Raw genomic sequence first — 27577 nt, forward strand, 5'->3', positions numbered from 1 at the left:
AGTTCATCAGGAGAGAGGCTTGTTACTGCAGCCTGATAGTCCAGGGAAGTTCATCAGGAGAGAGGCTTGTTACTGCAGCCTGATAGTCCAGGGAAGTTCATCAGGAGAGAGGCTTGTTACTGCAGCCTGATAGTCCAGGGAAGTTCATCATCAGGAGAGAGGCTTGTTTCTGCAGCTTCTGATAGTCCAGGGAAGTTCATCAGGAGAGAGGCTTGTTACTGCAGCTTCTGATAATCCAGGGAAGTTCATCAGGAGAGAGGCTTGTTACTGCAGCCTGATAGTCCAGGGAAGTTCATCAGGAGAGAGGCTTGTTACTGCAGCTTCTGATAGTCCAGGGAAGTTCATCAGGAGAGAGGCTTGTTACTGCAGCCTGATAGTCCAGGGAAGTTCATCAGGAGAGAGGCTTGTTACTGCAGCCTGATAGTCCAGGGAAGTTGAGGCCCAGTGCAGAGAGGAATAAAAGATGGGATGAAAATGGGGCGTACGAGGTGTGTGAGCAGTAGTGAATATGGATATGCACGCAGCTGTTTGTACAGTGCAGTGAGTGAAGTGAGGGAGGTATCCTAGTAAATAGGCTACAACCTGAGCAGTGTGCGAGAGAGAGGCCCTCCCTGTCTCTGCTGGGGATGGTGTAAGCTTTATAAAGCCCTCTGCTGCAGCCTTCCTCCCACATGATCAATACTAACATGTCTAGGCACTTAGCTCAACATGCTGGAAAACCAGGGCGTTTGTTCTGTTAGGTTCTAAACGAACCGAGTAAAACTCACGGACGATTAGTATTTTTTATTTATTTTTTCAGCTTGATTTAACCAGGTAAGCCAGTAAAGCTCAACCGAGTTTATTCACCCACTGGGTCCCACAGCTGCATAAGACAAAGACATGTTTCCACCAGCACAGGTATATATACATCAATTTGGGTGAAGTATCCTCCTTGCCTCTAAACATTACATGTTTATTGCTAGGCAGGAAGTTAAGTGATGCGGGCGATAAACTGTTCCTTCTCCCTTAATGTGACCTGACCTCATTCCTCACTCCTCACGGATCCACAGCTATCCACCCTTATCAGTGACTGCAACCATGTGATTGCCTCCACCATATACAGTTGAAGTAGGAAGTTAGGTTACTTACACTTAGGTTGGAGTCATTAAAACTCGTTTTTCAACCACTACACAAATTTCTTGTTAACAAACTATCGTTTTGGCAAGTCGGTTAGGACATCTACTTTGTGCATGACACAAGTAATTTTTCCAACAATTGTTTACAGACAGATTATTTCACTTATAATTCACTGTATCACAATTCCAGTGGGTCAGAAGTTTACATACACTAAGTTGACAGTGCCTTTAAACAGCTTGGGAAATTCCAGAAAATGTCATGGGTTCAGAAGCTTCTGATAGGCTAATTGACATAATTTTAGTCAATTGGAGGTGTACCTGTGTATATATTTTCAAGGCCTACCTTCAAACTCAGTGCCTCTTTGCTTGACATCATGGGAAAATCAAAAGAAATCAGCCAAGACCTCAGAAAAAATTTTTGTAGACCTCCACAAGTCTGGTTCATCCTTGGGAGCAATTTCCAAATGCCTGAAGGTACCACGTTCATCTGTACAAACAATAGTACGCAAGTATAAACACCATGGGACCACGCAGCCGTCATACCACTCAGGAAGGAGACGTGTTCTGTCTCCTAGAGATGGAGGTACTTTGGTGTGAAAAGTGTAAATCAATCCCAAAACAACAGCAAAGGACCTTGTGAAGATGCTGGAGGAAACAAGTACAAAAGTATCTATATCCACAGTAAAACGAGTCCTATATCGACATAACCTGAAAGGCCGCTCAGCAAGGAAGAAGCCACTGCTCCAAAACCGCCATAAAAAAGTGCACATGGGGACAAAGATCTTACTTTTTGGAGACATTTCCTCTGGTCTGATGAAACAAAAATAGAACTGTTTGGCCATAATGACCATCGTTATGTTTGGAGGAAAAAGGTGAACACTTGCAAGCCGAAGAACACCATCCCAACCGTGAAGCACGGGGGTGGCAGCATCATGCTGTGGGGTTGCTTTGCTGCAGGAGGGACTGGTGCACTTCACAAAATAGATGGCATCATAGGAAGGAAAATTATGTGGATATATTGAAGCAACATCTCAAGACATCAGTCAGGAAGTTAAAGCTTGGTCGCAAATGGGTCTTCCAAATGGACAATGACCCCAAGCATACTTCCAAAGTTGTGGCAAAATGGCTTAAGGACAACAAAGTCAAGGTATTGGAGTGGCCATCATAAAGCCCTGACCTCAATCCTATAGAAAATCTGTGGGTAGAACTGAAAAGGCGTGTGCGAGCAAGGAGGCCTACAAACCTGACTCAGTTACACCAGCTCTGTCAGGAGGAATGGGCCAAAATGCACCCAACTTATTGTGGGAAGCTTGTGGAAGACTACCCAAAACGTTTGACCCAAGTTAAACAATTTAAAGGCAATGCTACCAAATACTAATTGAGTGTATGTAAACTACTGACCCACTGGGAATGTGATGAAATAAATAAAAGCTTAAATAAATCATTTTCTCTACTATTATTCTGACATTTCACATTCTTAAAATAAAGTGGTGATCCTAACTGACCTAAAACAGGGAATTTTTACTAGGATTAAATGTCAGGAATTGTGAAAAACTGAGTTTAAATGTATTTGGCTAAGGTGTATGTAAACTTCTGACTTCAACTGTACATTCCTCCTACAGATAACCATTAACTTCTGGTGTAGAAACCAGACTATGGCAATCCTCATTTCCATAGGATAACTGATGATTAACAATATTTCAAGTTTAGAAGTCAGAACCCATCAGTTCCAATGACATGTTGACTTACTAGTGTATACTACAGGGAGAGGGGCTGGCTGTAGGAGGGAGGGGTCTGTACGGTAAAGTGTGCTGGAGCTTTGTTACAACATAACCGTAGACTTCCCATCCAGTGGCTCTCTCTCTACCTCACTGCCTGCCCCTCTCCTCCCTCCTCTCTCTCTCCTTGTCCTCTGATAAGTGGTGTGAACTGCGAAGGCATCATTTATTGCCATGGGTGTGAAAGCCTCCCTTGTAGATTACTTTGTATGGCTCCCGGCAGGATCCTGGCAGCCATTGAACAAGTCTATCTGAGCAAGAGGAGTTTGATTTCTGTTACAGTTGTTGTTACAAATGGGATGAATGTCCTCTGTGGCGTGAGTGTGTATGTGTCTGTGTGTTTTTTGTTGCACTGTAGGTATGGCGATTTATAACAACAAGTGCAAACAAGTCTGTCAGAAGGACAACCTCAGAATGTTCCGGAAAGAGCAAACAACAGCATAACTCCAGACTGCATTTAAAGACCATGACACACTATTAATGTGACTCTCCGTTTGGTTTTGTATAAGAAGTAGCTGCATTAGATTATCCTGGGCAGGGTGTTGAGGACAATCCGCCACGCTCTATCCCTGTGGGGAACCGTAGGCCTATGTATTTAACCCTGCTCTCCCCCTATGGAAACCACTATGAATAAAAATACTTCCATCAGCGAAAACTCTCCCTCTCCCATTGATCCGTGTTTTTGATTGAAACTTTAATTGCCCGTAACACATTTGAACCCAGAATGTAATTTGCTAGGGAGCGCTGGAGGCAGTGGAATGAATTGATTAAATGTAACTCAGCCGGGATTAGAGCCTGGGGAGAAGGCCTGTGATGTAGAAAAGTATTCTATTTAGAAAATAACTCAATCTGGGTGAAGATCACCAGGTCTTGTGAAGGGGTTCCAGAACCACTGTAATTTTGAGATGTAATGCTGTTTTAAAGCTCTGGTTTCCTCTCCTCGGGAGGCTTAATGTCATTGAGTGAGAGAGAACAACAGAAGGATAACTCTGAATTTGTTAAAGCAAGCTAACAGTGTGCTTGGATGTTTGCTGTATTTTAAAAAGCTGATTTGGTTATACCACCACCATTTATCAATACTTTTGTTCTCTCTCAGTTAACTTTAACCTGCTCCAACACTGAAAATATGTAATATTTATATATAATAATATATGCCATTTAGCAGACGCTTTTATCCAAAGTGACTTACAGTCATGCGTGCATACATTTTAAGTATGGGTGGTGCCGGGAATCGAACCCAAGCGCTATGCTCTCTCTTACGAAAAAAGATTGCAATCAGAGTGCAGTATGCAGCTAATACTGCGTCCAAAATAAAATATTAATTTACTGCAGTAATTATGCAGTGTAACTACAGAATAACTGCAGTTCAACTGCAGTACAGTGCAGTAATTATGTAATTACAGCGTCCAAAACACCACAGTCGACTGCAGTTACTGCACTTTTACTGCAGTTTCAAAACTGCAATCTACCAACTGAGCTACAAAGGACAACGTAATAGTTCTATGGAGCATGTAGTCTGTCTGGGTGACATCATCAATAATAGGCCTAACAACAGGTAGCCTATATTTCATGTGGTAGTTTGGTAGAACATAAAAGAGATGTTAATCACATTTTACACTGTTACAGAAAATGCTGGAGGCTTCGGGGATCCCAAAAACTGATAAGTGATGAGGAGAGAAGAGGCCGATCGTTCAGATACTGACAAGACGAAGATGGGCTACGCTCCAGATGGAAGATGCCCTCCGCACCAAGAAAGATACACTTCACTTCGGACGCTTCAAATAGACCGTTTTCTTTACACCACCTCAATTAGCTCAAAACCTATTTATGCATAATATCTTTTTTTATTTTCTTTATTTTTTAACTATTGGTTGTTAAACCTGGTTTAACACTTAGCCTTGGCCTTGTTGACTAGGTATTTCTGTTGTTTGTTTTGCTGAGTTTGAGTGTAGTGTACTAGCTGCAGATGTCTATAGAACATTAATGGATGTGATTAACAGAATCATGACGACTAGCCTCTGAACTAAAGATTCAGATCTGACCAGAGAAAAATACTTTATGTTAATGTCCTCAGTATACCACTGTTGTAAATGCATTGCTACGTACCAAAAGTATGTTAAGGCAGGGCTTGACATTCAGGTAAATTTGCCAATGGCACACTGGTCCAGTGCCAACTGAACGCTACTGGCCCGAATGAAATAAATACTGTCCCGGGTCAAGATCTGGCAGGCAAGCGAATGATGCGCGCATAAATTCAATAGCTAGTGATTTTATCTTTCATTTGGGCTGAGCATGTAGCCCACAGGATTCATACAGACATTGTGAATTGTTTTAATATATATATAGAACACCCCCCCTCAAATCACATTTTATTGGTCACATACACATATTTAGCAGATGTTATTGGGGGTGTAGCGAAATGCTTGTGTTCCTAGCTCCAACAGTGCAGTAGTATCCAACAATTCACACAAATCTAAAATAATGGAATTAAGAAATATATAAATATTAGGACGAGCAATGTCAGAGTGGCATTGACTAAAATACAGTAGAATAGAATACAGTATATACATATGAAATGAGCAAAGCAGTATGTAAATATTAAAGTTAGATGCTCCCAACACAAACACACTAATGAAGTCTGTGGTAGCTAGTCAGGCTCGCCATTTGAAATGTTGACAAGTTATTGAGGGGTTATTGTGTGTTTTAAAACAAAGTGAGCAAAAAACGGATTCCCTTTGTAATGGAACGGTTTGTATGGAAAACCAAGTTGAAGCCAACATTTGATGTTGTCTTGCTCATAATAACTGCACATGGTTTGACCGCAAAGATAGCAACAGACTAGCGCGGGAAACGTCAGGAAACAAATTAAAAGCGGCTAGATCTCTCACAAAACTGATCAGCAATTAAATCAAGGAATAATTATATTGCAGTAAAACTTCTAAATCAGCTACCTTAACTTCAAGGACTTTTCAAGGACCAAATACCCTAGGAAATGTCTGATTATCAAGTTAGGCTATTCTATGATGACTGAATTGGGCAAAGCAAATATTCAACCAAGATGGAACTTTTTATACCTGGTTTGCGTACCCATTCTTGCCTTAGCATTTACTGGTATATATCATAACTTGGAACATCTTTTCTACCGCTTTCCGACCCCTACCGCTGTCTTCAGTGAGCTGCTCCACGCAACAATCTCAAGCTAGGCTATATGTGTAGCCTACGGCGCGCGTGTGATAAATAATAGACCTAACAGCTTCAGGAATTCTTTATTATATAGCCTAGATGAAATCTAGCATTTTTACAATATTTTTTTCACTGGCCCAGACGGGCCCGGAGGGTTTCCAAAACCTAACCGGGCCAGCGGGCAGCCCTGGTTAAGGTGTTGAATAATAGGTCATTTAAGGTGTATGGATACGGTTGAGAGTAATATACTGTGTTACATAGACTTTTCATGTTCATATGGCTATAGGTTATTATGGAATTGGTGGAGGCGGTTCAGTTTGAGATAGATGGCCTATGGTAATTATATCCAAACAGTATTCCAACAACCGATGACATGAATTACTTTTCAAAAATTGGTTTTCACATTAGTTTTAGACCGACAGGTTTGCTTAAAAGCCACTATAGTCAGTTATAGGGTAGGGCTACATACAGTATCAGTAGGCCTGTCAGAGACCGTTATCTAAGAACTGTTTTCAAAATGGAGGACTCTAAACACGTGAAAGTCTCAGGAATTCTGTTATAATTATGCATTCTGTAGCATTAAAGAGGTCCTTGAAATACTTACAACTTTTACATAGTTGTGCCAGAGTATAATATATGCCATTTAGCAGCACTTTTATCCAAAGCGACAGTCATGCATGCATACATTTTACGTATGGGTGGCCCCAGCAGGAATCAAACCCACGATCCTTGGCGTTGCAGGCGCCATGCTCTACCGACTGAGCCACACAGGACCACACATCCAGGGTATTATCTGATCCATAGTGATACTACACATGGAGATAGGAAAGATATAAGAATCGATGGTGATGCTTCAGTATGATACAGAGAAGGCTTGTGGGAGGAGCTATATATGGACGGGCTCATTGTAAAGACTGGAATGGAATTAATGGAACGGTATCGAACACATCAAAACATATGGAAACCACGTTTGATTCCGTTTAATTTATTCAATTCCATCCGTTACATTGAGCCCGTCCTCCTATAGTTCCTCACACCAGCCTCCTCTGTAACATACTGGAGCATGGAATGGTACGTAATGTTAAATACACCTCACCGCCTGCAACTAGCATGGTCACGGTTTGTTACTCAGTCTAATCAATGACTGTCAATCAGAAGTAGTGGCACTTAGTACTTAGAATGTGTGTGAGTGGAAATTAATTGATTTATTTTTAAGTTGTTTATGCTATTAGTCCATGCGCTCTTGAAGACCCCCTCACAGCGGGCTGGTGCCTTTGACATGACATGTGATGCTGTCAAGATTTGTTTTATATGCTTTATACTGTAAACACACACACTACAGTTTGCCACCACAATATCACCAAGTGTATCAAAATGGTTCAGAACAGCATTATTGAAAAACAAACAAATCTAGCATCCCTTTCCTGAAATATATCTATACAAAAATCTCTCACATATGCTTACAAGTGTCTCCATTCCCTATTGCAGGGTTTCCCCAACTGGCGGCCCGCGGGCCGAATTTGGCCTGCAGGTGGTTTTAATTGGCCCCAAGTTTTCTTAGCCAAAAATATATACCATACTTTCAGAAAGTATTCATACCCCTTGACTTATTCCACATTGTTGTTTTACAGCCAAATTCAAAATTGATTAAATTGACACACAATACCCCATAATGACAAAGTGAAAATATGTTTTTAGACATTTTTTAAAAAATATATTGAAAATGAAATACAGATATCTAATTTATATCAGTATTCACACCCCTGAGTCAATACTTTGTAGAAGCACCTTTGACGGCGATTACAGCTTTATCGTCTTGGGTATGTCTGTATCAGCTTTGCACATCTGGATTTGGAGATTCAAGTGTTTCCACAGATTTTAAATGGGATTAAAGTCTGGACTTTGGCTGGGCCACTCAAGGATGTTCACATTCTTGTTCTGAGTCCATTCCAGCGTTGCTTTGGCTGTATGCTTCGGGTCATTGTCCTGTTGGAACGTAAATCTTCTCCCCAGTCTGTTGTTTGCACTCTGAAGCAGATTCTCATCAAGGATTTGCCTGTATTTGGCTCCATTCATTGTTGCTGCCACCACCATGCTTCACGTTAGGGATGGTGTTAGGCAGGTGATAAACTGTGCCTGGTTTGCTCCAGACATAGCGCTTTGATTGGATTTGCATTCAGGCCAGAGAGTTACATTTGTCTCATCAGACCACAGAATATTTTGCCTTATGCTCTGTCTTTCACGTGACTTTTTGCAAACTCCAGGCGTGCTGTCATGTGCCTTTTTGTCAGGAGTGGCTTCCGTCTGGCCACTCTCCCATAAAGCCCAGATTTGTGAAGTGCTGTAGATACTGTTGTCCTTCAGCCAAGGAACTCTGTAGTTCTGTCTGGTCATTGGGTTCTTGGTCATGTCCCTGACCAAGGTCCTTCTTGCCCGGTTGCTCAGTTTGGTTGGGCGGTCAGCTCTAGGCAGAGTCTGGGTAGTTCCATATTTTTTCAATTTCCCAATGATGGAGACCACTGTGCTCTTGGAAGCATGGTGGTGGCAGCATCATGCTATGGGGATGCTTTTCAGCGGCAGGGGACTGTGAGACTGGTAAGGATGGAGGGAACAATGAATGGCGCCAAATACAGGCAAATCCTTGATCAAAACCTTCTTCAGAGTGCGAATGACAGACTGGAGCAAAGAATTACGGCCCAACAGGACAATGACCCCAAGTATACAGCCAAAGCAACGCTGGAATGGCTTCAGAACAATAATGTGAAAGTCCTTGAGTGGCCCAGCCAAAGTCCAGACTTGAATACCATTGAAAATCTGTAGAAAGACTTGAAGATTACTGTTCACCGCCACTCCCCATCTAACTTAAGAGCTTGAGAAAATGTGCAAGGAAGAGTAGGAGAAAATCCCCAAATCCAGATGTGCAAAGCTGATACAGACCTACCCAAGACTCAAAGCTGTAAATATCGCCAAAGGTGCTTCTACAATGTATTGACTCAGGGGTGTGAATACTTTTAATACAAGTGTTAAACCAGGTTTAACAACCAACAGTTAAAAAAGAAAGAAAATAAAAAAAGATATTATGCATAAATAATTTTCAATACATTTGCTACAATTTCTAAAAACATATTTTCACTTTCATTATGGGGTATTGTGTGTAAAATAATTTTTTAAAATCAATTTTGAATTCAGGCTGTAACACAATGTGGAATAAGTCAAAGGGTATGAATACTTTCTGAAGGCACCGTAGGCGAAGGCTCTATAAGCTGCTCTTCAGGGGTTACTGGTGTCTTCTGGCAGTAGCTTAAGGTGTTGTAAATCCTGGTAGAATAGCTTTCAGCAGAGCATATTTAACTGGTCTCTACTCTGGAGGGAATAGTCTCTGGAGTCTGGACATGGTGATGCGCTAAGACTGTTCTAATAAAGTTGTCTTTCTAGGCCGTGTGTCCCAACTGGCACCCTATTCCTTATATAGTGCATTACTTTTGATTATTAATCTTGAGAGCAAGGCCACCAGGAAAAACTACCAGCACACTGATCAGGGATCAACCTCTAGGAGGAAGCTCTGAGGTAAATAGTTGACAAGATAAAGTTATGGTTAAACAGTTATGGAGCAACACATGGGATCTGTACAGTTTAATGGATTCTTTTCGGTCAATTCCTTTAGCAACAAGTGATCGAAGTTGCATCTGACATAACATAGACCCACATGGGAGACAGGCGTGTGTCATCAATGCATCTGACATAACATAGACCCACATGGGAGACAGGCGTGTGTCATCAATGCATCTGACAGAACACAGACCCACATGGGAGACAGGCGTGTGTCATCAATGCATCTGACAGAACACAGACCCACATGGGAGACAGGCGTGTGTCATCAATGCATCTGACAGAACACAGACCCACATGGGAGACAGGCGTGTGTCATCAATGCATCATGAGCACAGAAAAATAAAAAAGAAGACAAGACTAATTTATAAGACAGCATTTTCCACAACATTTTATTTTGGATATTACCATAGATATATGTAACTTTTGACAACAGGTATCAACTACAGAATAATACATTTAATAATTCTGCCATTTCATATTTTTTTCCATTTTCCTTTAGCCAGTACATGGTTTGGTCCAGTAACATTCAGTGGATGGTTCTTCCTCGCTCTCTTGATGTCCTTGGATCGATAATGTTAAACATATAACACATGCACATGTCATTCACCTGTATACATCTGGGTAAGACAACGGTCAGACTTACTGACATGAATATAATCATGTTATTTTCTTGAAGACACCCATTACTAATAAGGCTATACTTACAGCTATGCACCAAAAGGTTCACTCTGCTGTTTCTAAATATAGAGCACCATATTTACATTCTATTTACAGACATTTTGTTTAAAAAGAAAAAGAAAAAAATACAATATATTTTTCTCTGTTCGTTTTTAGTCCGAGGTGCCTTTCAATCTAAGGCTGTACAGGGTTGAAATATAAAATGAAAATATGTTTATTTACAGATAGCTGCAACATGTAGCTTATTGCCAATGCCCTTAAAATATATCCCCACATCTCACCCATACCCCATTTCTTTCTTTACTAAGCCCGGTCCTTTAAAGCTTACAGAGAGGAGCCTCTCCTGAAAGGTGCATGTGCTTTACTGAACCACTAATCCTGAATGTGAAACCTCAATTCTACCCTTCACCCTGCAGTGTCCAGTAAGGTGTGGGTGTGACACACACACACAGCGATGTTAGTTCCCAACGAAAGACTCACGGGCCCACTTCAACACAGAATCATTTTTAAAACAGCAGATCGTTAAAAAGTCCAAAAATAAAACTTTTTTTAAAACATATATACATATACTCAACAAACACCCTTTAAAAACAAACAAGAAAACCAGCCTGCCAGATCAGTCAGAAGACCAGCCTGCCAGACAGAAGACCAGCCTGCCAGACAGAAGACCAGCCTGCCAGACAGAAGACCAGCCTGCCAGACAGAAGACCAGTTACAGTAACAAAGTAAAACAGTCTAACAAAGCAAAGACATTGGTGTGTGCACACAGGTCCACTGGAATACAGAGACCCAATGCAGTTTTCAATTGATTCATTTTCTTTTAGATTCTCATGCCCTTCTATGGATCTTAAAATGCATTTTCTAAGATGTTATGTCAACAAAACAGGTGGTCAACCAAGGACATGACCAAAACGTGAACAGGACCAAATCTACACCACATGAAACCTGTGTGGGCCTGTCTGCTACCGTGAAGCTCAGCACAGGAAAACACACACTACTACTGTACTTTACATTCAGTTTGACATGTTGTCATGTACTTTCAATCATTTCAGGAGTTTGGCCATTTTGCAAATGAATAGCAGTAGTTATACTTACAGATGAATGACCCGTTCTGTTAGAATAGTGTCTAAAAGATTGCAGCTCCTACCTGTAGTCACTATAGAATAGTAGTATTTGACCCGAATAGGTTAATTTATTCTGCCTCAGAAGAGGAGTGCATTTAGATTGGAATAAAGACTGAGCTGAAGCCTTATTTCCCCAGGTTACTGTCTCTCAGTAACACCAAAGTAAACCAGGTGTTTTGAAGTAGCACTTCTTAAAATGGCGTTTTGGACACAATAATTCATGTTGCCTTCAAATCAATTCAGTGAGAGCTGTATAGCCATTAGCCATCTAAAATGCATCTTTAATTCCATACACTTTGAAAATACAAACATAAAACAGATTGTCTGTGTGCAATATCAAAGTAAAATAACTTCAGACAGTAGTTTCCACCTGTCACTGTAAAATGAGGTTACTCAATCAAATCTCTAGAAGTTACATACCACCAAGTTTCTTCTCAGTTGGTCGTCGTGTTTTAAGACTGCATGGGAGGAGCTTATATCAACATGAAGGTTACAGGTTACTTCCCTTCCTCCAGGCCCATATATGGTGACTGGTATCTCTGTCCTTCTCTACCTCTCCTAGATGTATGGTGACTGGTATCTGTCCTTCTCTACCTCTCCTAGATGTATGGTGACTGGTATCTCTGTCCTTCTCTACCTCTCCTAGATGTACAGTGGGGGAAAAAAGTATTTAGTCAGCCACCAATTGTGCAAGTTCTCCCACTTAAAAAGATGAGAGAGGCCTGTCATTTTCATCATAGGTACACGTCAACTATGACAGACAAAATGAGAAAAAAAAATCCAGAAAATCACATTGTAGGATTTTTAATGAATTTATTTGCAAATTATGGTGGAAAATAAGTATTTGGTCAATAACAAAAGTTTCTCAATACTTTGTTATATACCCTTTGTTGGCAATGACACAGGTCAAACGTTTTCTGTAAGTCTTCACAAGGTTTTCACACACTGTTGCTGGTATTTTGGCCCATTCCTCCATGCAGATCTCCTCTAGAGCAGTGATGATTTGGGGCTGTCGCTGGGCAACACGGACTTTCAACTCCCTCCAAAGATTTTCTATGGGGTTGAGATCTGGAGACTGGCTAGGTCACTCCAGGACCTTGAAATGCTTCTTACGAAGCCACTCCTTCGTTGCCCGGGCGGTGTGTTTGGGATCATTGTCATGCTGAAAGACCCAGCCACGTTTCATCTTCAATGCCCTTGCTGATGGAAGGAGGTTTTCACTCAAAATCTCACGATACATGGCCCCATTCATTCTTTCCTTTACACGGATCAGTCGTCCTGGTCCCTTTGCAGAAAAACAGCCCCAAAGCATGATGTTTCCACCCCCATGCTTCACAGTAGGTATGGTGTTCTTTGGATGCAACTCAGCATTCTTTGTCCTCCAAACACGACGAGTTGAGTTTTTACCAAAAAGTTCTATTTTGGTTTCATCTGACATTCTCCCAATCCTCTTCTGGATCATCCAAATGCACTCTAGCAAACTTCAGACGGGCCTGGACATGTACTGGCTTAAGCAGGGGGACACGTCTGGCACTGCAGGATTTGAGTCCCTGGCGGCGTAGTGTGTTACTGATGGTAGACTTTGTTACTTTGGTCCCAGCTCTCTGCAGGTCATTCACTAGGTCCCCCCGTGTGGTTCTGGGATTTTTGCTCACCGTTCTTGTGATCATTTTGACCCCACGGGGTGAGATCTTGCGTGGAGCCCCAGATCGAGGGAGATTATCAGTGGTCTTGTATGTCTTCCATTTCCTAATAATTGCTCCCACAGTTGATTTCTTCAAATCAAGCTGCTTACCTATTGCAGATTCAGTCTTCCCAGCCTGGTGCAGGTCTACAATTCTGTTTCTGGTGTCCTTTGACAGCTCTTTGGTCTTGGCCATAGTGGAGTTTGGAGTGTGACTGTTTGAGGTTGTGGACAGGTGTCTTTTATACTGATAACAAGTTCAAACAGGTGCCATTAATACAGGTAACGAGTGGAGGACAGAGGAGCCTCTTAAAGAAGAAGTTACAGGTCTGTGAGAGCCAGAAATCCTGCTTGTTTGTAGGTGACCAAATACTTATTTTCCACCATAATTTGCAAATAAATTCATAAAAAATCCTACAATGTGATTTTCTGGATTTTTTTTCCTCAATTTGTCTGTCATAGTTTACATGTACCTATGATGAAAATTACAGGCCTCTCTCATCTTTTTAAGTGGGAGAACTTGCACAATTGGTGGCTGACTAAATACTTTTGACTGGTATCTCTGTCCTTCTCTACCTCTCCCAGCTGTATGGTGACTGGTATCTCTGTCCTTCTCTACCTCTCCTAGCTGTATGGTGACTGGTATCTCTGTCCTTCTCTACCTCTCCTAGCTGTATGGTGACTGGTATCTCTGTCCTGTCCTCCTCAACCTCTGTTAAAAGTTGTATTTTTTAATCCAAAATATAGGTAATCTAAAATCACTTCCATATTTATATCAACACCCCAACTCACCTCAGAATTTAGTTAAGTTCTGTTACCTCATCTCATCAACAGCACCCCAACTCACCTCAGAATTGAGTTAAGTTCTGTTACCTCGTCTCATTCCAGGGGGAGCTAGTGATAGTAGCCAAAACAAAATAATCCCTAGCAGCATGCACCTCATAGGTCCTAGTGAAGAAACAAAAAAATAAAATAACAAAAAGTGTAATCTTTTAAGACAACAGCAGAAGGCAGGTTTTGATGGTGAGGTGTTCCGAGGTCAGACGTATGCTACAGCAGTGACTGTGGTTGGACAGATTTGACTGGCAGAGTCGTGTCGGAGGGCGCCAGGGCGGTGTGTGTATGTCATATGACCTGGCAGCAGCTGGCCTGAGAGGAGGTACACAGGAGCCCTTCTCTGGGGCTGCGCTGGATGTTCACAGAGATGGTCTTTTCACACAGAGGTAGCTGGAGCACATTGTTTTTCAGGTTGTTCAGCTTATTCTTCTCCTTGGTGGCCAGGGCCAGTTCGCTAAGTGCTGCTGCTGCCGTTTGGTCTGCGTATGCCCTTGGAGTGTTGACAGCGGTGGTTGGCAGAGCGATGGTGTCTAGCTCCAGGTCCAAGCTGCCGTTGGAGCCAATGCACATCTTCCAAGAGGACGTCTCCTGTGTCTTGACGCTGCCGGCTGACAGGCTGCTGGACAGACTATTGGAAAGGTTCTGAGGGTCTATGATGAACTTGCCCACCCCTCCCGCCAGGCCGGGGCCTCCACTTCTCCCCCTCTGCTGTAACTGGGAGCTGAGACACAGGCTCATGAGCTTCAGGCTCTCCATCAGCTCTGCTGCCCCGGGGCTGCGCGAGGCACAGTGTCTCCGCGTGGACCCTGAGCCTGAAGAGGAGTGTTTACTGCTGCCTTTAGAACAACTGGAGGGTGAACCCTGTCCCTTACCACCCCCTCCTCCTCCTCCACTACTACCACCACCACTCCCTCCACTGTCACTACTCCCCCCACCTCCCCCTCCAGGAGGACTGCCCCTGTCTGGTCCTGAGCTGCCCCCCTCCCCGGGGGGTTTACTCTGCCCTCCGCTGCTCCCTCCACCATTTCCCCCCGAGTTTCCAGGCGGGCCCTCACTGCTGTCCCTGCGGTTCCAGCTGTAGGTGAAGCCTGTGTCCTTGTCCAGACGCCGGCGGTGGCTCTCTGAGTCGTCATCGCTGGTCTCCGAGCTGGAGCAGGACGAGCCGCGGCCTTGGCTCTTGCGGCGGTGATAGCGTTTCTGAGTGGTGCCCGGCGACCCGGCCGCTGCAGCTGCGGCAGCAGCAACGTTCATCTTTAGCCGGCTGAGTTTGGGTGGCAGCCCCTCATCCATATCGAAGTCGTCGTCCGACTCACCCTCCTCCTCAAAGATCTGGTTGAGGACCGGGGCGCTCTTCCTGGAGGTCAGCCGGTTGGTGATGGACGGAGCCTTGCGACGCAGGATCACTTGGGTGGACAGAGAGGACGGGTCCGGTTCCTCTTCCTCCTCTTCGTCCTCCTCTACCCTGAACAGGCAACTGCGCTGCTTGGCTGAGGAGGCGGAGGGTGTGGGGGCCGTGGCCCCAGCTCTAGGGGGCCCAGAAACGGGAGCAGGGGCACCGGAGGCCCCTGCGTTGCTCTCATCCCAGCGGAGCTCCAGCAGGCCCTTGGTGCGGTGTCCGTTGAGAAGGTTCTCAGTGCTGCGGGCGGGGGACTGGGGACCACCAGCGTGGGAGATGGAGGAGGCTGCCAGACTGTCCTCGATGTCCTGATGCATGTCAATCTTCGTCGGCCAGGACTGTCTGGAAGGGCAGAGAGCAGACCAGAGTTACCCAAACTATTCCCCTGGTTAGTATACGCTGCACTGACTTTATATAAAGTCAGAGGAGAAAATAAACTAAGATAAAATAAACAGTATGATCTTAGAATAATCCAGTACTGAACCTGACTAAACAGCTCAGTGAGTCAACATTCTTCTAATCGAGAAGGTCCTTGTTGACATGGCAGAGCAGGAAAACAAACAGAGAACAGAGCACTGGGATCTCTCTTGACAGAGCCCGGCCAAGTCCCAGCGGCACGCGATATAACACAATTAATCCCATGGTAGTCCTGCCTGCCTGCCGTGTGTATGTGAAACCCCCCACGCAGCTGCATGGCGGTGGAGGCCACAGGGCCCTTAGTGCCACTCTGCTACCATCCTAGTTCATTCAGCCAGGCTTTCAAAGGCTTAACTACAGTAGAATATCTCAGACACACCTCAGCTGTGTGACACCGCTCAGGCTCCATTCATTAACTCTCACATCCGCAGACGATCCCAACGAACTCTACAGACAATCCCTGAAGCCAACTACCTGATAAAGCTCAGCTTCTGCCCACGATGGCACAGAGCGAGAGGGAGGGAGAGCGAGGGAGAGAGAGAGCGGGGGAGCATTCCCCCTCTTGTCAAGGTCACTGTTTTGGGCATATATAAACTGGCATGCATATGGATGATGCACAGTAGACTGTTGTTATTCCTAAAAAGAATTAAGCACTATCAGAAAGTAGTTTTCTTTCTGTTATGACAGCATGTTGCCTGATGCCACACGCTGAGTGTTTCTGTGTTAAAATACACAACAGTACAACACTCAATGATCAAAAACAATGTGCAGTGAACTGAGGAGCTCAGGGCAGTAGAAGCCTGTACTGCTGCACCATACATTTCAGTGGATTTGGCTCACATTCTACTCCTGCACCAAGGGGCCACGACCCAGGAGCTATAATTGGGCCTTCTCCCTCCGAGCACCTGTTTGTCCATGGGTTTCTGGTCAAATGGGTTACAGCGAGCAGGCCAGGAGGGAGCAGCTTCAGCCTGCATGTGTTTGATCTCTCCTCTCTTCTTCCTCCAAAAGCAGTCTCGCTCCCTCTCTCTGGCTTTGATATTCCGAGAGAGAACCAGACTTCCATTTTCTAGGTCACGCCAAAGAATTGACTGCAGTCAGCCTTTAAAACACATTTGTCACCACATTGAGGGATCACATGACGGAGGGAGCGGGATGGGAACTAGACCAAGAGGAAAGGACAGCATGGGTTCTCCTCCTAATGCCAGGCACGGTCACGACACCAAGCAGAGCAGCACTCACAGCTACTGAAGCATGAGAGGTCAATTACCGTCAGAGCCTTGGCTGCTTCCTCCTCCTAGTCAATGAGGAATCATCATTATGACATCTGAATGGCCCCATTAAATGGATGAATGTGTGTAGTAGGCCATTAAACAGGCATTGGTATTGCAGTCAGAGTGGTTGGATCTGGTGGGTTTTATCTGGAGGGGATAGTTTTGGCGTTTATGCATCACACACGCGTGTGTTCTGTGTTGCATGTATGCGTGTATGTGTATGTGTGTATGTGTGTATGTGTATGTGTGTATGTGTATGTGTATGTGTGTATGTGTGTATGTGTGTATGTGTGTATGTGTGTGTGTATATGTGTATGTGTGTATGTGTGTGTGTATGTGTGTATGTGTGTATGTGTGTATGTGTGTGTGTGTGTGTATGTTACCTGAACTGGGCCTTGATGTTACTGGGGCTGGAGGAGCGTGTCTGGACCTCCTTCTCCTGTTTCTCTCTCAGGATCCTCTCAGCCAGCAGGAAGTAGGTGGCAGTGATGTGGTTGTACTTGTTGGTCTCCAGGGCTCTGGAACAACACCGTGGACAGGACAGCAGAGGACATGTTAGGACAGGCTGGGAGAGAAGGCCAAGAGAGGGTTACACACCCACATGAGAGACAAGTACGGTATGTCAACAGACAAGTCACCGCAGGGCAAACCCAATCACGTCGGCATTTAAAGAAGCCATTTGATACATCTAAATGTAAACAAAGCAAGATAACAGGTTCTAACCTTTAGCTGCCCTCTAACCCCTCTGGAATCAATGAGACAGTAGATAACTAGTTCACATCCCTCTAACCCCTCTGGAGTCAATGAGACAGTAGATAGCTAGTTCACATCCCTCTAACCGCTCTGGAGTCAATGAGACAGTAGATAGCTAGTTCACATCCCTCTAACCCCTCTGGAGTCAATGAGACAGTAGATAGCTAGTTCACATCCCTCTAACCCCTCTGGAGTCAATGAGACAGTAGATAGCTAGTTCACATCCCTCTAACCCCTCTGGAATCAATGAGACAGTAGATAGCTAGTTCACATCCCTCTAACCCCTCTGGAATCAATGAGACAGTAGATAGCTAGTTCACATCCCTCTAACCCCTCTGGAATCAATGAGACAGTAGATAGCTAGTTCACATCCCTCTAACCCCTCTGGAATCAATGAGACAGTAGATAGCTAGTTCACATCCCTCTAACCCCTCTGGAATCAATGAGACAGTAGATAGCTAGTTCACATCCCTCTAACCCCTCTGGAATCAATGAGACAGTAGATAGCTAGTTCACATCCCTCTAACCCCTCTGGAGTCAATGAGACAGTAGATAGCTAGTTCACATCCCTCTAACCCCTCTGGAGTCAATGAGACAGTAGATAGCTAGTTCACATCCCTCTAACCCCTCTGGAGTCAATGAGACAGTAGATAGCTAGTTCACATCCCTCTAACCCCTCTGGAGTCAATGAGACAGTAGATAGCTAGTTCACATCCCTCTAACCCATCTGGAATCAATGAGACAGTAGATAGCTAGTTCACATCCCTCGACAGCCTCTGGGATTATTCTACACTGTATTAATGAACAATCAACCCCCCCCCCCATAATGTAATGTGTGTGTGTGAATGAGAATGTAAATGTCTGTCTGTAAGGTGGGAGGTGGGGGCTTCACCGGGACAATAATCTCTTGAATGACTGGGAAGTGGGGATAAATCCTCTGGCGTATACTCAAGACTCCCTGCATCCCTCTGTCTTTCCTCCTCATCAGTAAAGCCCTTCCTTCAGACAGGGTTAATAAAGGAGGCCAGTGTTCCTGTGAGGAACCTCTATCCTCACTGTGTGTCTGTGGCTGTAAAACACGGCTGGCAGCGGCCCTGCTGCTTTAAAGTGGAGTCAGTATGTATGTTTCAAATCACATCCATGATTCATGTTCAGGGTAGGAGGATAAGGGAGGGCTGCTGTTGAGTTCACATTACAGTTCAACACTTTGGTCTCTTATCTGCTGACTGAGTCCCCTCAGATGTTCAGGTTCAGTTCTATGCATTAGTAGTGCAGATGTTAGTAGTGAGCGTGACAAAGAAACAGGTTTGGTGGGTTGCAGTTGTAGAACCCTCAATATGAAAAGGGCAAATGAAGAACAGACTTCACAACAATTATTTCATTCATGCCTCGACAGAGCAAATGTCACAGTCAGTCAATCATTGGGAAAAGTCAAGTTGAAATAAATTATTTCAAATACCTCGTGACTTGCAGAAGACTAACGGCCGTCTGCAATTGTGTGTGTGTGTGTGTGTGTGTGTGTGTGTGTAGGTTAGGGCTGTGGCGGTCATGAAATTTTGTTAGCCTTCGATGGTCATGCAAATAACTGTTGGTCTCACGGTAATTGACCATTAATGAACATAAAGACATTTAGCATCTCCTGGCTTCCACGCATAGCCTACAAGCCACTGATGCAGACCTTTGGAACATATACATTTGAATATAGCCTACACCATCACAATAAATCCATTATTTATTTTAGACAGGTCTAAAGAAACATGATATGAAGAAAATGTAGTCTATTACAGAAGAACAGAATACCATACTCTGAGTTGACCTTATGTTAGGCCCTGATCTGGCTATGCCATATGGCTGTGGGCTACACTAGTTCATTTAGCAGACAAGATTTGCTTAGAATTCTGTGGCATTATTTCATAGTATGAGGAATACAATTGAACATAGCTGAATAAAATAGAAAGGTTATTTTCTCCAAATGATTTCCAAGTATGTTCGCTCATGTGGCTATTCTGTGTTGAGCGGTTAACAAAGAAACAGGTCCTGCTATATGCTTAATTTAGAGTTATTTATGCGACTTTAGTTGTGATACAAACATTAGGCTATATGTTTCGATTTTATATACCTTCTAAGGCTGCATGATGTGACTAATGATTTGAAAAAAAGTTACATGAAAGGCATGCGCTCTGCTCTGTTTCTTGCGCAGGCTGCACACACTTCATCAGTCTCATGCACAATTTTACAAGCACTTGATAATATTCTCAGCCATCAGACCATTCTCAATTTAATCTGGTCTTTACATATATAATACATGTGTGGAATTATTTTTGATTTCGAATGGCCCACTACTTTTTGTTTTTACGTAATCCGTAGCCTGCACTCGAATAGCGGAATGGAGGTTACGTGTGGCGTGTCCATAAGGCTAGGGGAAGCTAAGCTTTCCCTAAAGTAAAGTAAATGGACAAAATTATATAGCCTAATTAGCCTACTCCTGTCTATACAGAAATACATAAAATCATTCAAAATAGGCTACTAAAGCATGATTTGGCCACAGAGGATCATTAGCTTCTTTTAAAAAAATAAGTTGGAAGGAAAGGCAGCGTGCGCAATTTGGGCAGATTATTGTTGAGTTGCGACTGTCTGAAAAGTAGAAGCCAAGCCAGGCATATCGCAATATTCAAAATACAATCGTGGGAAAACATAGATTACAGCAATAACAATTTGCTTTCTAAAGAGAAGACAAGGAAAATACTAATCTGTCTTTTAGTTATCAAAATTCTCAACTAAATTGAGCTAACAGTAGTATAGCCCAGTGTTGCCAACTCATTTTCAGGGGAAGTTGCTAGAGGCAGGTCGATTTGTTGCTAAAAGTTGCTAAATGACGTTGTGATGTCATTGCGTGATGACATCGTTACGTAATAATGTAAAACTGCGTCATTACGTAGAATACACAATAACGTTACTCAAATTGACTGGCCATCTTGACGACAAATATGATTTAACATTTGTTAGTTTAGATTTGTTTGTTTATTATCGCATATTTTATTTGTAAAAGTAATATAAACACAACACATTTATATGATCAGATCTTTTTATTTTATTTTTGAACAATTACATTTTATTTATTTTCTTATTAACTAGTAAACCTACACATTCTGTACAAGTATAGTTTTAAGCAGTGTACTGGTAGTTAGTTAACATGCTACCTAACTGATCAACAATTATAGGTACAAGCTAATAACAAGGTATATATGCTATCTTATTGAACAAGCAACTTAACTCAAATAATGATGTGTGTGCTAGGCATCTCTCTCCAGCTCTCTCCAGGTTGTTGTGCTGCTTGGCTGGCCTGCTGCTGCCTGTGCACGAGCTGAGCGCCTGCTGCTGACGTCACTCACAATGCACTTTTGCAGCCAGGCACGTGTGTTGTGACTGAGTGTGTGACAGAGAAAATCATTTTTGTGTCATTTAGAGGGAAAATGTGTGCATTTTAGCGTTTGAGTCACTTTTCAAAAGTTGCTAAAAGTTCCAAAGAAATTGTTCAAAGTAGCTACATTTGTTGCTAGGTGCTGTTTGAAAAAAAGTTGCGAGGGTAGTCTGAAAGGTTGCTAAATCTAGCAACAAAATTGCTAAGTTGGCATCACTGGTATAGCCTATCTTATTGGCACCAGCGGAGAATATCAGCAATATCCCCGGTGAGTGCGCAATGCGCAGATTCACTATTTATCATTTTTGGGTCAGTGCTACTTAAAAGTTAGCGATTGAAAACAGTGAATTAATTATATTATTAGCCTATGACTATCCAATCTACTCATCACATTAGGAATAGTATACTTTCTAACATAAGTCTGCAAATGCGATGATGCATGGAATGCTTTATTATAAAGGTGCATTTTTATGGTGAAAATGTGCTACCACAAACTTAAAACTCACGCCTATGTATGCCAGGTAGGCTACACCGGTTGTAAAGCGGATTAATGTGCTTAATTTTAATAATTGAGCAATAAACATAGCAGCACAAGAAAGTTGGGATCCTCTTTTAAATAGTGGCCAGTCAAAACTATGTTTTCACATGCGATTGTGCAATGACTGAGGTTATAAGGAGTGATTAGAGGGACAATAGAGTGCTGAGTACCAGGCCATTAGCGACTGGCAGTTAGCAAGTTTGGTAGGCTACTAATGACCATCAACGGCATCAGAGCACAGTTTTAGAGAAGCCTAGTTAACTGAGACTAAACGGTCACGTGGAATTTGACAGCGGTCATGACTCGTGACCGCCGGCGTGGCGGTAATATGGTCACCGTAACAGCCCTAGTATAGGAAGACGTTTGTATATCTAGACATCTGTCCATGTCTGTGTGTTAACTTACTCTACTATGGTCTCTCGGTCTGCGATGTCCCCCAGCACCATGCGCTGTATGATGCCGTTGTGCTCCTCCTCAGACAGGCTCTTATGGGACACCAGGGGGGTGTTGAATTTGGTGGCTGGGGACGGGTCCACCCCCTGCAGCCAGGCATGGCTCTCGATCTCCTCCAGAGACGCACGGCCCTTCGGGTCCCGCTGCAGCATCCGGCCTACCAGACTAGAGAGAGGAAAAAGTATTCATTGTTTTTGTCATGATTTACTGAATTTGCTCTTATAGGTTTGCTTTGGTAATGTAAGAGGATGTTTTATCATGCCATTAAAGCTCATTGAATTGCATTGAGAGAGAAACAGATGCAGAAACAGAGGCAGAGAAGAGAGGGCACCATGTTGGTCACATTGCAAAACGACCACAGCACCCCCTGCCCTAGGTAGGGCTGGCACAATTACCATATAACCAAACGTTATGAAGACAGTCATGAGATACACTGAGTGTACAAAACATTAAGAACGCCTTCCTAATATTGAGTTGCCTGGCAACTACTACCATACCCTGTTCCAACAGCACTTAAATACTTGGTCTTGCCCATTCATCCTCTGAATGACACACGTACACAATCCATGTCTCAAGGCTTAAAAATCCTCCTTTAACCCGTCTCCTCCACTTCATCTACACTGATTGAAGTGGATTTAACAAGTGACATCAATAAGGGATCATAGATTTCACCTGGATTCACCTGGTCAGTCTGTCATGGAAAGAGCAGGTGTTCTTAATGTTTTCTACAGTATTCACACCTCAACTTTTTCCGCATTTTGGTGTGTTACAGCCTGAATTTAAAATGGATTTGGCTAAATTTAGATTTTGTGTCACTGGCCTACACACAATACCACAATGTCAAAGTGGAATTATGTTTTTAGAAATGTTATACACATTTCAAAACAGACTCAACCACAAATACCAGGGAGGTTTTCCAATGCCTCCCAAAGAAGGGCACCTATTGGTAGATGTTTTTTTTTTTTTTTAACAGACATTGAATATCCCTTGATCATGTTGAAGTTATTAATTACACTTTGGATGGTGTATCAATACACTCAGTCACTACAAAGATACAGGTGTCCTTCCTAACTCAGTTGCCGGAAAGGAAGGAAACCGCCCAGGGATTTCACCATGAGGCCAATGGTGACTTTAAAACAGTTACAGAGTTTAATGGCTGTGATAGGAGAAAACTGAGGATGGATCAACAACATTGTATTTACTCCACAATACTAACCTAATTAACAGATTGAAAAGAAAGAAGCCTGTACAGAATACAAACATTTGAAAACATGCATCCTGTTGTTTGCAAAAAGGCACTAAAGTAAAACTGCAAAAAATGTGGCAAAGAAATTAACTTTATGTCCTGAATACAAAGTGTTATGTTTGGGGGCAAATCCAACACAACACACTGAGTACCACTCTTCATATTTTAAAACATGTTATGGGTATGCTTGTCATTGGCAAGGACTAGGGAGTTTAGGGATAAAAAATAAATGGAATAGAGCTAAGCACAGGCAAAATCCTAGAGGAAAACCTGGTTCAGTCTGCTTTCTAACAGACACTGGGACACATTCACCTTTCAGCAGGACAAAAAAACAACCCAAAAAAGCATTGCAAGACTTGAAAATGGCTGTCCAGCAATGATCAACAACCAACTTGACAGAGCTTGAAGAATTTAAAAAGAATAAATGTGCCAATATTGTTCCATCAAGGTGTGCAAAGCTCTTAGAAACGTAGTCTTTCTGAGTAACAGTGGTAATCGCTGCCATAGGTGATTCTAACATGTTTTGACTCAGGGGTGTGAATACGTATGTAAATTAGATTTCTGTATTTCATTTTCAATACATTTGCAAAAAGTTCTAAAAACATGTTGTTTTCACTGTCATTAAGGGGAGTTTAATCCATGTTGAATTCAGGCTGTAACAACAAAATGTGGAAAAGTCAAGGGGTATGAATACTTTCTGAAGGCACTGTATATTTGTATTTTTTTACGAACAGCTGACTGAAGACGGGACGGCAGACCAGGCAGACCATTCCTGCAGTTGTCAGTTCCTGCAGTAACATGGACTCTTAATGTGTTGAAACGGTTGCTCCTTGCTGAAACAAGAAACTAGCAAACAAGTCTTCGGTTGCCTAGGCAATGCCCCCCACAATGCAGCACATAGAAATAGAATGAATAGAACAGGCTTGGAACATCTAACCCTAGCAATTTGACCAATAAACCCATTGGTACACTTGCAATGGCTGCCTGGTATTGTGATGCAATAATTTACATGGTAATGTAGAATGTTCATTCAAATGATGTGGCTCATGCAATGGAATGTATTTTGTGTAATGTCAGTTGAGTTGAATCAACAAATCATAGCACATGTGGATGGGTACACATCCTGCTTGGCTCCTATGGGTGCACACGCAATGGCCGCCAGTCCACCCATTATGCCATCATTGACTTGAATGGGGACGCCCGTTCTATTCATTCTACTTCTATGGCAGCACATGCAGTCAGGCGTGAAGTAGAGGAGAAATGCGAAAAAATATTTGTATATAAATTATTATTTTTAAAGAATGCTATTGGAAAGGTTATTATGGAGACCACGGTCATTTGGCTGGCCAATTACCATCATCCAAAATTCCATGACCGTCACACCCCTCCCTCTCTCCAGGCAGGTAGCCATGCTGTTCATTACATCACTTTACTGTACTATACTGTGACTCTGGCTCAGGGATCCATCTAGGACGGTATTTATTACTGCTCATCTCAGCCAACTAGGCTATTTACCCTGAGCTCCCATCCATTTAGACATCCATCTATAAGATATTAACACACAGCAACAACCCTCCATTACTTCTATGCTGGAAAGCATCCGCTGCTGTACAGTACATCTCAGTTTGCTAACAGTCAAAGTGACAGTTACATTTTCTGTAAAATCACACGTAAAGCGGCAATCCGCAGATTAAACAATAACAAAGCATTTTCCACACCCCTGTTTCGGTAAAAAGCTGAGGGATGGGGCTGGAAAAATGTAACCACTCAAATTCATAGAGAGCGCTATGGATGTAAGGACTAACCATGATATCAAAATTATAGTTTTAAGCATGGTTTGAGGTTATATAGTGTTTGCTTACATTTACATTGTTTGCAAACATTGGAGTAAAACAAGCTTATATTTTCGGTTCTGATGGGGTACGACAGTTGAACTATGCTCATGAGGCATTTACGAGTTATATTCTTCAAGAAGCAATGGGTACATATCATTAATTTATAAGTATGTAGCAAATGCAGATTTCCTCTTTAAGCACATAGGATGGTGGATGAGGTGAGCCTCACCTTAACGATGTAAAGCTTTGATGGTCTGGAAAAGCACTATACTAGCCTATGCCCTATATATCCAATCAATTATTAAATATTAAAATGTACGGTACGGCTCAGTCATGTTATACACAGTGCTTGAAGAGAGGCTTCACGGCCAACAGACACACATTGAAAAGGCATCAGCTTAGAGAGAAAGCGACACTGGCAAATTGGAGTTGGTCATACAGCGCCTCAGTGGCTTACATTTGATGTGCAAATAAAATGTGTGAAAACAGAGATTGCAATTTAATACGATTATGAAGGTTATAATAAAACTGGGCGAAGAGACTAAATTAATACTGTAAAACCTATCTGCATTAAAAGTCCCAATGAGGTCTGGATATATGCATCTAGGCCTATCTCCTGTTTTCTGGTTTCATAAAATTACAGAGACAAGAAAGATGTCATCCAGATATTAAGCTTTTAACCTAACGAAACAACACCACTACATTTTTAAACCTAATGACACAACACCACTACTACATGTTTAACCTAATGAGTAGGACTGGGAGATATGGCCTAAAAATCGTCGATTTTTTCAAACTTATGGGCGATTCACACTGTAAATCTAGATTTTTCAAATGTTCTCTAAATAAGCTTCATTGTACAATAAAAAATGTCAAATACACTGCATTTCAGACAGTCAGCAAAAATCTAATGAATTCAGGGCTTGTGATATTATACAGTGGGAAAAAAAGTATTTAGTCAGCCACCAATTGTGCAAGTTCTCCCACTTAAAAAGATGAGAGGCCTGTAATTATCATCATAGGTACACGTCAACTATGACAGACAAATTGAGAGAAAAAAAATCCAGAAAATCACATTGTAGGATTTTGAATTAATTTATTTGCAAATTATGGTGGAAAATAAGTATTTGGTCACCTACAAACAAGCAAGATTTCTGGCTCTCACAGACCTGTAACTTCTTCTTTAAGAGGCTCCTCTGTCCTCCACTCGTTACCTGTATTAATGGCACCTGTTTGAACTTGTTATCAGTATAAAAGACACCTGTCCACAACCTCAAACAGTCACACTCCAAACTCCACTATGGCCAAGACCAAAGAGCTGTCAAAGGACACCAGAAACAAAATTGTAGACCTGCACCAGGCTGGGAAGACTGAATCTGCAATAGGTAAGCAGCTTGGTTTGAAGAAATCAACTGTGGGAGCAATTATTAGGAAATGGAAGACATACAAGACCACTGATAATCTCCCTCGATCTGGGGCTCCACGCAAGATCTCACCCCGTGGGGTCAAAATGATCACAAGAACGGTGAGCAAAAATCCCAGAACCACACGGGGGGACCTAGTGAATGACCTGCAGAGAGCTGGGACCAAAGAAACAAAGCCTACCATCAGTAACACACTACGCCGCCAGGGACTCAAATCCTGCAGTGCGAGACGTGTCCCCCTGCTTAAGCCAGTACATGTCCAGGCCCGTCTGAAGTTTGCTAGAGTGCATTTGGATGATCCAGAAGAGGATTGGGAGAATGTCATATGGTCAGATGAAACCAAAATATAACTTTTTGGTAAAAACTCAACTCATCGTGTTTGGAGGACAAAGAATGCTGAATTGCATCCAAAGAACACCATACCTACTGTGAAGCATGGGGGTGGAAACATCATGCTTTGGGGCTGTTTTTCTGCAAAGGGACCAGGACGACTGATCCGTGTAAAGGAAAGAATGAATGGGGCCATGTATCGTGAGATTTTGAGTGAAAACCTCCTTCCATCAGCAAAGGCATTGAAGATTAAACGTGGCTGGGTCTTTCAGCATGACAATGATCCCAAACACACCGCCCGGGCAACAAAGGAGTGGCTTCGTAAGAAGCATTTCAAGGTCCTGGAGTGACCTAGCCAGTCTCCAGATCTCAACCCCATAGAAAATCTTTGGAGGGAGTTGAAAGTCCGTGTTGCCCAGCGACAGCCCCAAAACATCACTGCTCTAGAGGAGATCTGCATGGAGGAATGGGCCAAAATA

The 27577-nt window shown here is 42.8% G+C and overlaps 2 protein-coding genes across 2 annotated transcripts in view; one reads left to right on the forward strand and one right to left on the reverse strand.

Moving 5' to 3' along the window:
• LOC311139543 (anoctamin-10-like) overlaps positions 1–6688 on the forward strand; it is a 45187-nt gene extending 38499 nt beyond the window's left edge. The window contains exon 13 of the mRNA XM_084174430.1: positions 4520–6688. Coding sequence (XP_084030556.1) covers positions 4520–4561 — 42 coding nt within the window. The 3' untranslated portion in view covers positions 4562–6688. The remainder of the gene's footprint in view (positions 1–4519) is intronic.
• A 7033-nt stretch (positions 6689–13721) lies between these two features.
• The window catches only part of LOC311139538 (SNF-related serine/threonine-protein kinase-like), a 62098-nt gene continuing 48242 nt past the window's right edge, over positions 13722–27577 (reverse strand). The window contains exons 4-6 of the mRNA XM_084174423.1: positions 22216–22428; positions 17482–17616; positions 13722–15749 (exon numbers count right to left, since the gene is read on the reverse strand). Coding sequence (XP_084030549.1) covers positions 14300–15749; positions 17482–17616; positions 22216–22428 — 1798 coding nt within the window. The 3' untranslated portion in view covers positions 13722–14299. The remainder of the gene's footprint in view (positions 15750–17481; positions 17617–22215; positions 22429–27577) is intronic.

The sequence above is a fragment of the Coregonus lavaretus genome, assembly GCF_964263955.1.
Source record: "Coregonus lavaretus genome assembly, chromosome: 13".
Taxonomy (NCBI): domain Eukaryota; kingdom Metazoa; phylum Chordata; class Actinopteri; order Salmoniformes; family Salmonidae; genus Coregonus; species Coregonus lavaretus.